Source organism: Columba livia, chromosome 2 (genome assembly GCF_036013475.1).
Source record: "Columba livia isolate bColLiv1 breed racing homer chromosome 2, bColLiv1.pat.W.v2, whole genome shotgun sequence".
Taxonomy (NCBI): Eukaryota; Metazoa; Chordata; class Aves; order Columbiformes; family Columbidae; genus Columba; species Columba livia.
In genome coordinates this window covers 162,184,095-162,197,080 of record NC_088603.1, presented here as the reverse complement: position 1 = coordinate 162,197,080, position 12,986 = coordinate 162,184,095, and the positions used below count along the sequence as shown (strand labels likewise).

The 12,986-nt window shown below is 67.2% G+C and overlaps 2 protein-coding genes and 1 long non-coding RNA gene across 3 annotated transcripts; 1 reads left to right on the top strand and 2 right to left on the bottom strand.

Moving 5' to 3' along the window:
- Positions 1-555: 555 nt before the first annotated feature.
- Positions 556-3,434, bottom strand: FOXH1 (forkhead box H1). The gene is made up of 3 exons (XM_065054695.1): positions 3,206-3,434; positions 2,350-2,454; positions 556-1,453 (listed from the first exon to the last, which is right to left on the bottom strand). The coding sequence occupies exons 1-3, from the start codon at positions 3,383-3,385 to the stop codon at positions 776-778; spliced, it is 963 nt and encodes a 320-aa protein (XP_064910767.1). The 5' UTR covers positions 3,386-3,434; the 3' UTR covers positions 556-775.
- A 3,764-nt stretch (positions 3,435-7,198) lies between these two features.
- Positions 7,199-12,986, top strand: TMEM276 (transmembrane protein 276). The gene is made up of 3 exons (XM_065054687.1): positions 7,199-7,319; positions 7,438-7,520; positions 11,406-12,986. The coding sequence occupies exons 2-3, from the start codon at positions 7,443-7,445 to the stop codon at positions 12,924-12,926; spliced, it is 1,599 nt and encodes a 532-aa protein (XP_064910759.1). The 5' UTR covers positions 7,199-7,319; positions 7,438-7,442; the 3' UTR covers positions 12,927-12,986.
- Positions 9,671-10,087, bottom strand: LOC135578749 (uncharacterized). The gene is made up of 3 exons (XR_010470826.1): positions 9,973-10,087; positions 9,856-9,930; positions 9,671-9,813 (listed from the first exon to the last, which is right to left on the bottom strand). It is a non-coding gene; the product is annotated as an uncharacterized LOC135578749 (long non-coding RNA).

Here is a 12,986-nt window from a genome sequence, read left to right as displayed (position 1 = left end):
GGGATGATGGGGGTGCATGGATGGATGGGGGTGCAGAGATGATGGGGGTGCAGGGGATGGATGGGGGTGCAGGGATGATGGGGTGATGGAGTTCAGGGGATGATGGGGATGCAGGGGATGGATGGGGATGCAGGGATGATGGTGCAGGGGTGATGGGGGTGCAGGGATGATGGGGGTGCAGGGGATGATGGGGGTGCAGGGGATGATGGGGGTGCGCAGATGGATGGGGATGCAGGGGACTCAGGGGATGGATGGGGTGCAGGGATGATGGGGGTGCAGGGATGGATGGGGGTGCAGGGATGATGGGGACCCAGGAGATGGATGGGGGTGCAGGGATGGATGGGGGTGCAGGGGGTGATGGGGGTGCAGGGGGTGATGGGGTGCAGGGATGGATGGGGGTGCAGGGGTGTGATGGGGGCAGCAGGAGATTTGGGGGGCACAGTTCAGGGGCTGCAGCCCCCCCCTCAAGCTTTGCAGTGTGACCCCATTCCTGTGTCCCCCCCATGACACACAGACACCACCTGCCGTTGTCACCATTTGCTCTTTATTGGGGCCCATCCCGGGGTGGTGGGGGGGACCAGGGGGTGCTGGGGGTGACAGGGGGGGTGACAAGGACACCGTGTGTATGTGGGGGGGGACACAGGTTGCTCTGACCTGGGGGGGACACACGGGGTAGGTCCATATGTGCGGGGGGGGTCACTTGTGGGTGCTGAGAACCAGACCACCACCCCAGTGGTTCCAGAACCCCCGCCTCGTCCCCCCAATTTTGGGGGGGTCAGCGGTGCAGCGCGGGGTGCACGATGTCCCCGGGGTGGCTCAGCCACACGTCGAAGATGCTTTTATTGGGGGGCATGGCCTGTGCCCCCCCCTCCAGCTCAGGATCGGGCCCGGGGGGGGGTGGGGGGCCGGGGGGCATCACCCCCCAGCGCAGGGCGAGAAAGGGGGGACCACTGGGGGGGGCCACAGCGTTGGGGGCCACGGTGGTGCTGTAGGAGGTGGGGAGCTGCCCCCAGGTTGTGGGGGGGTCAGCGCTGGGGGTAGCAGACCCCCCCGATTGGGATGGCGGGGGGGGGACCCAAGGGGGTGTTGGGAGGTGCAGGAGGGGCGCAGACCCCCACACGCCACCTGCGGGGGGGTCCCCAGGTGCTGGCGACTTGTTCGCGGGGTCCCCCCCCTCCGGGAAATCCCTGAGCAGGGACTCAATGGAGAAGCTGCGGCGGTGGGTGGGGGGTCCTGACGGGGATGGAGATGGGGGGTCGGGGGGCTCCGGGGGGGCGCGGGGGGGGTAGGGGTGTCCCCGCAGGATGAAGGGGGCCAGGTCCCGCGCGAAGGCGGCCGCCCCCCCCCGCGCCACCGCCGTGTTCTGCAGCTTGAGCGCCTCGGGGGGGATGCGGCTCACGTCCACCGTCCAGTAGTTGCCCTTGGCCTTGGGCTTGGCCGGGTCCTTCAGCACCTGATGGGGTGGGGGGGCACACACAGGGGATAATGGGACCCCCCCCGCCTATGGCTGCACCCCGGGAGGGGCACCCAGACCCCCCCAGACCCAGAGACCCCCATCCCAGCTGCCCCATCCCAGGGGATCCCCCCAAACCTCCTTCACCCCACCCCAGGAGCCCCCCCCAGCCCCTGTCCCATCGCCAGGCCCCCCCCCCCCATATTGACAGGACCCCCCCTGCACCCCAAGGACCCTCCCCCAGTCCCCCCCTGCTCCATCCCCAGGGACCCCCAACTATCCCAATGGACCTGGGGGGACCCATCCAACTCTGTCACCCCTCAAGGGACCCCCCCATATCCCCATTCCCAGTCCTGTCTCCCCCATCCCATGGACCCCTAAACTTCCTGCCCTGTCCCCAAACCCCCCATCCCCAGATACCCCCAGTTAAGTTGCCCCATCCCAGGGGATCCCCCCAAACCTCCTGCACCCCATCCCAAGAAGCCCCCACCTCCCACCCTTTCCCCAGATCCCCCACCCCCAGTCCTGCTGCGCCCCCATTCCCAAGAGACCCCCCCCCCCATCTCTGCCATTCCCCCATCCTGAGGGACCCTCAATTTGAGGGGACCCCCCAGCCCTGCCAGTCCCCCCCCCCCTAGGTTGTCCCCCCCACCATTCCAAGGACCCCTCACACTCCTGCCCCTTCCCCAGACACCCCCAGTTAAGCTGCCCCATCCCAGGGGATCCCCCAAACCTCCTGGCCCCCCCAACCCCCATGCCCATCCATAATCATGTCTCCCCCATCCCAGCCCCATCCCAGCACCCCCATCCCAAATGACCCCCAGTCCTGCTGCCCCCCGACCCCAATGGACCTCCCCCCACCCGAGTGCCCCCCACTTTGCGGGGTGTCCCCCCACCTTGGCGAAGCAGGGGTTGGAGGAGAGGTTGTGGCGGATCGAGTCCTTCCAGCCCTGGTAGCCCCCCCCGAAGAACGGGAAGAGGCGGCTGATGGCCTGGATGATCTGGGGGGGCACGGCAGCTTTAGGGGGGCAGCACCCCCCCAAAGTTGGATCCAACCCCTATTCCAACCCCCACCCATGGGACCTCTGCAGCCATCACCCTGCAGTGGGGACACCCCCGCACCCGCAGGACCCTGTGGCGGGAAGGGGGTGGGAGGGGGTGCGGGACGCCTGGGTCCTCCCCGGACGCCTGGGTCCCCCTGAGGGCGGGGGGGAGGGGAGTCCGACAGACAGAGCGACAGAGGCGACAGAGCGACAGACCCCCCGGCGCCGCTAATCCTGCCCCCCGCGGGGGCATCGGCGGGAACCGGCCCGACCCCCCCCTGGGGCTGGATCCGGCCCGATCCCCCCTCGAGACCCTCGGAATCCCCCCGGGGCTGGATCCGGCCCGTCTGTCCCCCCCCCAATGACCCTCGGAACCCCCCAAGTGACTGGAGCCCCCCCAGACCCACGGAACACAGCGCAGCCCCGACGGGGCGGGCGGGCGATAGGACCCAGCGGGGTCCGGGGACGGGACGGGGGTGGGATAGGGGGTCCCGGGGAGGCTCGGGGGGTCCTGGGACGGCGTGGGGGTCTCGGGGATCCCGGGGGGGTCCCGGAGGGGGTGAAGGGGTCCCGAGAAGGGGTGACGGGGTCCCGTTGGGTGCTGGGACAGGGATGCTGGGGGTCCGAACCGAGGGGTCATTGGGGGCTGATGGGTCGGGGGGTCCCGTAGGTGGGTGGGGGGTCCCGGGGGGGTCCCGGGGGTCGGTACCTGGGCGAGCTTGAGGCGGCGGCCGGGGGCGGCGCGGATGACGAGGGCGATGAGCGCCAGGTAGGAGTAGGGGGGCTTGGGGTGCCGGCGGTACCGCTGGGGGCGGCCCCGGGAACCCCCCCGGGAAGCCCGGACCGACCCCGAGGCCGGAACCGACCCCGGGGGCGGCGGCGGCGACATGGCCGGAGGGGGGGGGAGGGGCTGGCACCGAGCGAGTTTTATCTGAGAGCGACCCGGAACCGAGGGGAGGGGCGGGAATTGGGGGGGGGGGGTGGAATGGATGGGATGGGGTGGATGGGATGGGGTGGGGTGGGATGGGATGAGGTGGAATGGGGACACAATGGGATGGGATGGGATGGGATGGGATGGGATGGGATGGGATGGGATGGGATGGATGGGATGGGGTGGAATGGGGACACAATGGGATGGGATGGGATGGGATGGGATGGGATGGGATGGGATGGGATGGGGTGGATGGGATGGGAGGGATGGGGGGGGATGGGATGGGATGGGATGGATGGGATGGGATGGGATGGGATGGGGTGGATGGGATGGGATGGATGGGATGGGAGGGATGGGATGGGATGGAATGGGGACACAATGGGATGGATGGGATGGGATGGGAGGGATTGGGTGGATGGGATGTGATGGGACAGGATGGGATGGAATGGATGGGATGGGATGGGATGGGATGGGATGGGATGGATGTATGGGGTGGGATGGGATGGGATGGGATGGGATGAATGCGATGGATGGGACGGGATGTGATGGGACAGGATGGGATGGAATGGATGGAATGGGATGGGATGGGTGGGTTGGGATGGGATGGGATGGATGGGATGGGATGGGATGGGATGGGATGGGATGGGATGGGATGGGATGGGATGGGATGGGGTGGGATGGGATGGGATGGGATGGGATGGGGTGGGATGGGGTGGGATGGGATGGGATGGGATGGGATGGGGTGGGATGAGGTGGATGGGATGGGATGGGATGGGATGGATGGGATGGGATGGGATGGGATGGGATGGGATGGGATGGGATGGATGGGATGGGATGGGATGGGATGGATGGGATGGGATGGGATGGGATGGATGGGATGGGATGGGGGGGGCCAGGGGGGCCAGGGGGGTGGTGGTGCCGCCGGTACTGAAGCTGCAGTTCCCCCGCAGCCCCGGAGCAGGTGCCGGTGACACAGGTTGTCCCCTGCAGCCCACGGGGTCCCCATGCAGCATCCACCACGGGCACACGTGCAAGGTGATGCGTGCACCTTTGCACACTTACATAGCCTTGCACACCTGTGCACACTTGCAAGGTGACACACACACCTGTGCACACTTGCACAGCCTTGCACACCTGTGCACACTTGCAAGGTGACACACACCCCTTTGCACGCTTGCACAGCCTTGCACACCTGTGCACACCTGTGAACACTTGCAAGATGACACGTGCACCTTTACACACTTGCATAGCTTTGCACACCTGTACACACCTGTGCACACTTGCAAGGTGACCCACACCCTCTTGCACGCTTGCACGGCCTTGCACACCTGTACACACCTGTGCACACCTGCAAGGTGATGCGCACACCTTTGCACACTTGCAAGGTGACACACACACCTGTGCACACTTGCACAGCCTTGCACACCTGTGCGCACTTGCACGGTGATGTTCAGATCTTTGCACATATGCACAGCCTTGCACACCTGTGCACACCTGTGCACACTTGTAAGATGACACGTGCACCTTTGCACACTTGCATAGCTTTGCACACTTGTACACACCTGTGCACACTTGCAAGGCGACATGTGCACCTTTGCACACTTGCATAGCCTTGCACACCTGTGCACACCTGTGCACACTTGCAAGGTGACCCACACCCTCTTTTTAACGCTTGCACAGCCTTGCACACCTGAACACACCTGTGCACACTTGCAAGGTGACACACACACCCGTGCACACTTGCACAGCCTTGCACACCTGTGCACGCCTGTGCACACTTGCAAGGTGACACGCACACCTTTGCACACTTGCACAGCCTTGCACACCTGTGCACACTTGCAAGGTGACACACACCCCTTTGCACGCTTGCACAGCCTTGCACACCTGTGCACACCTGTGCACACGTGCAAGGTGACGCGCACACCTTTGCACACTTACATAGACCTGCACGCCTGTGCACACTTGCAAGGTGATGCACACACCTGTGCACACGTGCACAGCCTTGCACACTTGCAAGGTGACACACCCCTCTTTTTAACGCTTGCACAGCCTTGCACACCTGAACACACCTGTGCACACTTGCAAGGTGACACACACACCTGTGCACACTTGCACAGCCTTGCACACCTGTGCACGCCTGTGCACACTTGCAAGGTGACACGCACACCTTTGCACACTTGCACAGCCTTGCACACCTGTGCACACTTGCAAGGTGACACACACCCCTTTGCACGCTTGCACAGCCTTGCACACCTGTGCACACCTGTGCACACATGCAAGGTGACGCGCACACCTTTGCACACTTACATAGACCTGCACGCCTGTGCACACTTGCAAGGTGATGCACACACCTTTGCACACTTGCACAGCCTTGCACACCCATGCACACCTGTGCACACTTGCAAGATGACACATGCACCTTTACACACTTGCATAGCTTTGCACACCTGTGCACACCTGTGCACACTTGCAAGATGACACGTGCACCTTTACACACTTGCATAGCTTTGCACACCTGTACACACCTGTGCACACTTGCAAGGTGACCCACACCCTCTTGCACGCTTGCACGGCCTTGCACACCTGTACACACCTGTGCACACCTGCAAGGTGATGCGCACACCTTTGCACACTTGCAAGGTGACACACACACCTGTGCACACTTGTACAGCCTTGCACACCTGTGCGCACTTGCACGGTGATGTTCAGATCTTTGCACATATGCACAGCCTTGCACACCTGTACACACCTGTGCACACTTGCAAGGTGACACACACCCCTTTGCACACTTGCACAGCCTTGCACACCCTTGCACACCTGTGTACGCTTGCACAGTGGCACACACACCTGTGCACACGCCAAACACACCTCTGCACAGCCTTGCACACCCTTGCACGGTTGCACAGTGACACACACACCTTTGCATCCTTGCACACACTTGCATGCCTTTGCCTGCCCATGCACCCTATGCACACATTTGCACACTTGCACACCCTCCCACACCTTTGCACACCCTTGCACACCTTTGCACACTTGCACATTGACACGCGCACCCTTGCACACCTTTACACGCCCCACACACACCACTGCACGCCCCGCGCACCCCCCACACACACCACTGCACGCCCCGCGCACCGCCTCTCGGGCTCCGCCCCTCGCTCCGCCCCCTCCCAGTATCCACGCCCCCGTTCCGCCCCTCCCCGTGTCCCCGCCCATCGCTCCGCCCCTTCCCATGTCCCCGCCCCCTTCCTTGTCCCCGCCCGTCGCTCCGCCCCCTTCCCGTGTCCCCGCCAATCCCTCCGCCCCTCCCCGTGTCCCCGCTCATCGCTCCGCCCCCTGCCCGTGTCCCCGCCAATCGCTCCGCCCCTTCCCATGTCCCCGCCCCCTTCCTTGTCCCCGCCCATCGCTCCGCCCCCTTCCCGTGTCTCCGCCAATCCCTCCGCCCCTCCCCGTGTCCCTGCTCATCGCTCCGCCCCCTGCCCATGTTCCCCCAAAATCGCCTCTCCTCCTTGCAATGTCTCCGCCAATCGCTCCGCCCCCTGCCCGTGTCCCCACCAATCGCCTCTCCTCCTTCCAATGTCTCCGCCAATCGCTCCGCCCCTCCCTGTGTCCCCGCCAATCGCTCCGCCCTTTCCCGTGTCCCCGCCCATCGCTCCGCCCCTCCCCTTGTCCCCGTCCATCGCTCCGCCCCCCCCGTGTCCCCGCCAATCGCCTCTCCTCCTTCTAGTGTCCCCGCCAATCGCTCCGCCCCCTCCCCGTGTCCCCGCCAATCGCTCCGTCCCCTTCCCCTGTCTCCGCCCCCTCCCCGCCCATCCCACCGCTCTTGGCCCCGCCCCGCGCGACGCTCCAGCCCCCGCGTCTCTGTGGCTGCGCCCGGAGGCCGGAAGTGCCGGTACCGGGAACGGCAGGGGCGGGGGGAAGCGGTCGGTGGGACCCCCGGGGGTGCGGGGGGGGGGCGGGGTGTGTGTGTGACCCGGTGACCCCCTGAGCACCCCCCTTGTTCCCCGCAGGACCCATGGGTGCCGCCGGCCGGGCCGTGTCCCAGGCGCTGCTCGGGGCTGTGTGCCTGTTCTGTGCCCACCGGGCCCGCCAGGTCAGCGGGGACACCGAGGATGGAGGGGGCGGGGGGACATGGGGACAATGGGGGACAGGGGCAGCCCCGGGTGGGCCGAGCCGGGCAGCGGGATCGGGCCCCATCACAGGGATCGGGTCCTGACGTCCAACTGGTCACGTGTCACCAGGATCGGGCCCCATCCCCAGGATCGGGCCCTGGCACCCAGATGGTCACATGTCGCCAGGATCGGGCCCCATGTCCAGGATCAGGACATGTCCCTGTCCTAGCGCCAGGATCAGGCCCCTCCTCCAGGATCTGGCCCCTCCTCCAGGATCTGGCCCCTCCCCCAGGATCGGGCCCCTCCTCCAGGATCGGGCCCCTCCTCCAGGATCTGGTCCCAGCAACTAACTGGTCACATGTCGCCAGGATCGGGCCCCTCCCCCAGGATCGGGCCCCTCCTCCAGGATCAGGCCCCTCCCCCAGGATCGGGCCCCGGCATCTAACTGGTCACATGTCGCCAGGATCGGGCCCCTCCCCCAGGATCGGGCCCCTCCCCCAGGATCGGGCCCCGGCATCTAACTAGTCACATGTCACCAGGATCGGGCCCCGTCTCCAGGATCGGGCCCCATCCCCCAGCTGGTCACACGTCACTTGGGGTGCTCCCGTGTCACTCAACCTGTCCCATGTCACCAGGACCATCCTGTGTCCCCAGGATCAGGCCCTGTCACCCAGCCCCATGTCACCGGGACTGTTGAGTGTCACCGGGACTGTTGAGTGTCACCCAGCCTGTCCCCATGTCACCAGGATGGTCCCATGTCACCTGGCCAGTCCCCTGTCACCAGACTGGTCCCGTGTCACCCACCCAGTCCCCTGTCATTCACCAAACTGGTCCCATGTCACCTGGATGGTCCCATGTCACCTGGCCAGTGCCCCATCGTGGGTCTGGTCTTGTGTCACCCGGCCAGTTCCGTGTCACCAGGATGCTCCCATGTCACCGGGATGATCCCATGTCACCCGGCCAGTTCCATGTCACTGGTCCCTTGTCACTGGGATGGTCCCATGTCACCATGTCCCATGTCACCCTGGGGTCCCTGAGGTGTCACCCTGGGTGGGGATCGCCTGTATGTCACCTTGGGGGTCCCTGGGGTGGCACCCTGGGGTCCCTTGGGAGGCACCATGGGTGGGGGTCCCAACATGACACCCTTGGGGGGCACCTTGTGGTGGGTGTCCCCGACATGGCACCCTGGGGTGGGGGGTCCCCAGTTTGTCACCCCAGGGTCCTTGGGGTGTCACCCTGGGCTGGGGGTCCCTGACATGACACCCTGGGGTCCCTTGGGAGGCACCATGGGGTGGGGGTCCCAACATGACACCCTGGGGGGCACCTTGTGGTGGGGACCCCGACATGGCACCCTGGGGTGGGGGGTCCCCAGTTTGTCACCCTGGGGTCCTTGGGGTGTCACCCTGGGGTGGGGGTCCCTGACATGGCACCATGGGTGGGGGTCCCAACATGACACCCTGGGGGTCACCTTGTGGTGGGGGACCCCGACATGGCACCCTGGGGTGGGGGGTCCGCAGTTTGTCACCGTGGGGTCCTTGGGGTGTCACCCTGGGTGGGGATCGCCTGTATGTCACCTTGGGGGTCCCTGGGGTGGCACCCTGGGTGGGGGTCCCAACATGACACCCTGGGGGTCACCTTGTGGTGGGGACCCCGACATGGCACCCAGGGGTGGGGGGTCCCCAGTTCCGTGTCACCCACCCAGTCAGGTGCCACCCCCCCCGCTCACCTGTCCCCTCTGTCCCCAGGTGACCCCCGGTCCGGCCGCCGGGTTCCTGCTACAGGCACTGGGGGCAGCGAGTGACGCCCTGGAGCCCCTTTGGCCCTTGGGGACACCGGGAGGTGACAGTGACACCGCCGACCCCCTCCCCGGCTCCTGGGTCTCGGCCATGCTGGCCCAACCCCTGGTGGCCTTCGGCTTCCACCGGCGCAGCGGTGACCACGCCACCGCCAACCTGCTGCTGGGGGTGACGGTGACACTGGCCCCTGCCGCCGCGCGCCTGCCGCCCGACGGCCGGCTGCTGGCCGCCCGCGCTGTCACCGTCCTTGTCACCGGCGCCATTGTCACCCTGGCCGCGCTGACGGGCGACAAGGCCGCCGCACTTGGTGGCCTCCTCCTCCTCGCCGGGAACCTGCTGCCGGGGGCACACCTGGTGGCACTTGGGGACACGCGGCCGCGGGGACACCCGGGGGTGGTGGCACAGGACACGCTGCCCAGGGGACACGTGGTGGCACCTGGGGACACGCGGCCATGGGGACACCCGGGGGTGGTGGCACCTGGGGACACAATGACAGGGGGACACCCGGGGGTGGTGGCACAGGACACGCTGCCCAGGGGACACGTGGTGGCACATGGGGACACGCGGCCATGGGGACACCAGGGGGTGGTGGCACCTGGGGACACAATGACAGGGGGACACCAGGGGGTGGTGGCACAGGACACGCTGCCCAGGGGACACGTGGTGGCACATGGGGACACAATGACAGGGGGACACCCGGGGGTGGTGGCACAGGACACGCTGCCGGGGGGACACGTGGTGGCACCTGGGGACACGCGGCCACGGGGACACCCAGGGGTGGTGGCACAGGACGCGCTGCCCAGGGGACACGTGGTGGCACATGGGGACACACGGCCACGGGGACACCCAGGGGTGGTGGCACCTGGGGACACAATGACAGGGGGACACCCGGGGGTGGTGGCACAGGACACGCTGCCCAGGGGACACGTGGTGGCACACGGGGACACGCGGCCATGGGGACACCAGGGGGTGGTGGCACAGGACACACTGCCCAGGGGACACGTGGTGGCACATGGGGACACGTGGCCGTGGGGACACCAGGGGGTGGTGGCACCTGGGGACACAATGACAGGGGGACACCCGGGGGTGGTGGCACAGGACACGCTGCCCAGGGGACACGTGGTGGCACCTGGGGACACAATGACAGGGGGACACCCGGGGGTGGTGGCACAGGACACGCTGCCCAGGGGACACGTGGTGGCACCTGGGGACACGCGGCCACGGGGACACCCGGGGGTGGTGGCACCTGGGGACACAATGACAGGGGGACACCGGGGGGTGGTGGCACTTGGGGACACGCTGCTGTGGGGACACCCGTGGGTGCTGGCGGCTGCCAACCTGCTGCTGCTGCGGGCGCTGCGGGCGCCGCTCCCCGGGGACGGTGACAATGACGGGGACAACGGGGACACAGAGCAGGCAGTAAAGCTGGCGGCTGGTGACGGTTATGGCGTCGTTGGTGACATCAGGTGGCGTTGTGGTGGGGGCATGGGTGACGTGACCCCTGGGGGGGGGGGGGGGGGTCCTCAGTGTGTCACCCGGGAGGGGTCCCTGGGGTGTCACCATGAGTGGGGGTTCCTGACATAGCACCCTGGGGTCCCTGAGGTGTCACTCTGGGTGGGGGTCACCTGTATGTCACCTTGGGGGTCCCTGGGGTGGCACCCTGGGTGGGGGTCCCAACATGACACCCTGGGGGTCACCTTGTGGTGGGGGACCCCGACATGGCACTCTGGGGTGGGGGTCCCCAGTTTGTCACCCTGGGGTCCCTGGGGTGCCACCATGGGGTGGGTGTCCCCGACATGGCACCCTGGGGTGGGGGTCCCCAGTTTGTCACCCCAGGGTCCTTGGGGTGTCACCCTAGGGTGGGTGTCCCTGACATGGCACCCTGGGGTCCCTTGGGTGGCACCATGGGTGGGGGTCCCAACATGACACCCTGGGGGTCACCTTGTGGTGGGGGACCCCGACATGGCACCCAGGGGTGGGGGGTCCCCAGTTCCGTGTCACCGCACTATCCCCACGTCACCCACCGAGTCAGGTGCCACCCCCCCGCTCACCTGTCCCCTCTGTCCCCAGGTGACCCCCGGCCCGGCCGCCGGGTTCCTGCTGCAGGCACTGGGGGCAGCGAGTGACGCCCTGGAGCCCCTTTGGCCCTTGGGGACACCGGGAGGTGACAGTGACACCGCCGACCCCCTCCCCGGCTCCTGGGTCTCGGCCATGCTGGCCCAACCCCTGGTGGCCTTCGGCTTCCACCGGCGCAGCGGTGACCACGCCACCGCCAACCTGCTGCTGGGGGTGACGGTGACACTGGCCCCTGCCGCCGCGCGCCTGCCGCCCGACGGCCGGCTGCTGGCCGCCCGCGCTGTCACCGTCCTTGTCACCGGCGCCATTGTCACCCTGGCCGCGCTGACGGGCGACAAGGCCGCCGCACTTGGTGGCCTCCTCCTCCTCGCCGGGAACCTGCTGCCGGGGGCACACCTGGTGGCACTTGGGGACACGCGGCCGTGGGGACACCCGGGGGTGGTGGCACAGGACACGCTGCCCAGGGGACACGTGGTGGCACATGGGGACATGCGGCCGTGGGGACACCAGGGGGTGGTGGCACCTGGGGACACAATGACAGGGGGACACCCGGGGGTGGTGGCACAGGACACGCTGCCCAGGGGACACGTGGTGGCACATGGGGACACAATGACAGGGGGACACCCAGGGGTGGTGGCACAGGACACGCTGCCCAGGGGACACGTGGTGGCACATGGGGACACGCGGCCACGGGGACACCCGGGGGTGGTGGCACCTGGGGACACAATGACAGGGGGACACCCGGGGGTGGTGGCACAGGACACGCTGCCCACGGGACACGTGGTGGCACATGGGGACACGTGGCCGCGGGGACACCCGGGGGTGGTGGTACCTGGGGACACAATGACAGGGGGACACCCGGGGGTGGTGGCACAGGACACGCTGCCCAGGGGACACGTGGTGGCACATGGGGACACGTGGCCATGGGGACACCAGGGGGTGGTGGCACCTGGGGACACAATGGCAGGGGGACACCCGGGGGTGGTGGCACAGGACACGCTGCCCAGGGGACACGTGGTGGCACATGGGGACACGCGGCCGCGGGGACACCCGGGGGTGGTGGCACCTGGGGACACAATGACAGGGGGACACCCGGGGGTGGTGGCACAGGACGCGCTGCCCAGGGGACACGTGGTGGCACCTGGGGACACAATGACAGGGGGACACCCGGGGGTGGTGGCACAGGACACGCTGCCCAGGGGACACGTGGTGGCACATGGGGACACGCGGCCGCGGGGACACCAGGGGGTGGTGGCACCTGGGGACACAATGACAGGGGGACACCGGGGGGTGGTGGCACAGGACACGCTGCCCAGGGGACACGTGGTGGCACCTGGGGACAAGCGGACGCGGGGACACCAGGGGGTGGTGGCACCTGGGGACACAATGACAGGGGGACACCCGGGGGGTGGTGGCACTTGGGGACACGCTGCTGTGGGGACACCCGTGGGTGCTGGCGGCTGCCAACCTGCTGCTGCTGCGGGCGCTGCGGGCGCCGCTCCCCGGGGACGGTGACAATGACGGGGACAACGGGGACACAGAGCAGGCAGTAAAGCTGGCGGCTGGTGACGGTTA

What these genes read in the sequence shown, in the direction of transcription:
- FOXH1 (XM_065054695.1), bottom strand. Translation starts at nt 3,385, where the DNA reads ATGTCGCCGCCGCCGCCCCCGGGGTCGGTTCCGGCCTCGGGGTCGGTC. An exon ending in GCCGCCTCAAGCTCGCCCAG is followed by an intron (nt 2,455 to 3,205) that starts GTACCGACCCCC and finishes GTGCCCCCCCAG; the next exon opens with ATCATCCAGGCCATCAGCCG. An exon ending in CCAACCCCTGCTTCGCCAAG is followed by an intron (nt 1,454 to 2,349) that starts GTGGGGGGACAC and finishes CCACCCCATCAG; the next exon opens with GTGCTGAAGGACCCGGCCAA.
- TMEM276 (XM_065054687.1), top strand. Translation starts at nt 7,443, where the DNA reads ATGGGTGCCGCCGGCCGGGCCGTGTCCCAGGCGCTGCTCGGGGCTGTG. An exon ending in GTGCCCACCGGGCCCGCCAG is followed by an intron (nt 7,521 to 11,405) that starts GTCAGCGGGGAC and finishes CTCTGTCCCCAG; the next exon opens with GTGACCCCCGGCCCGGCCGC.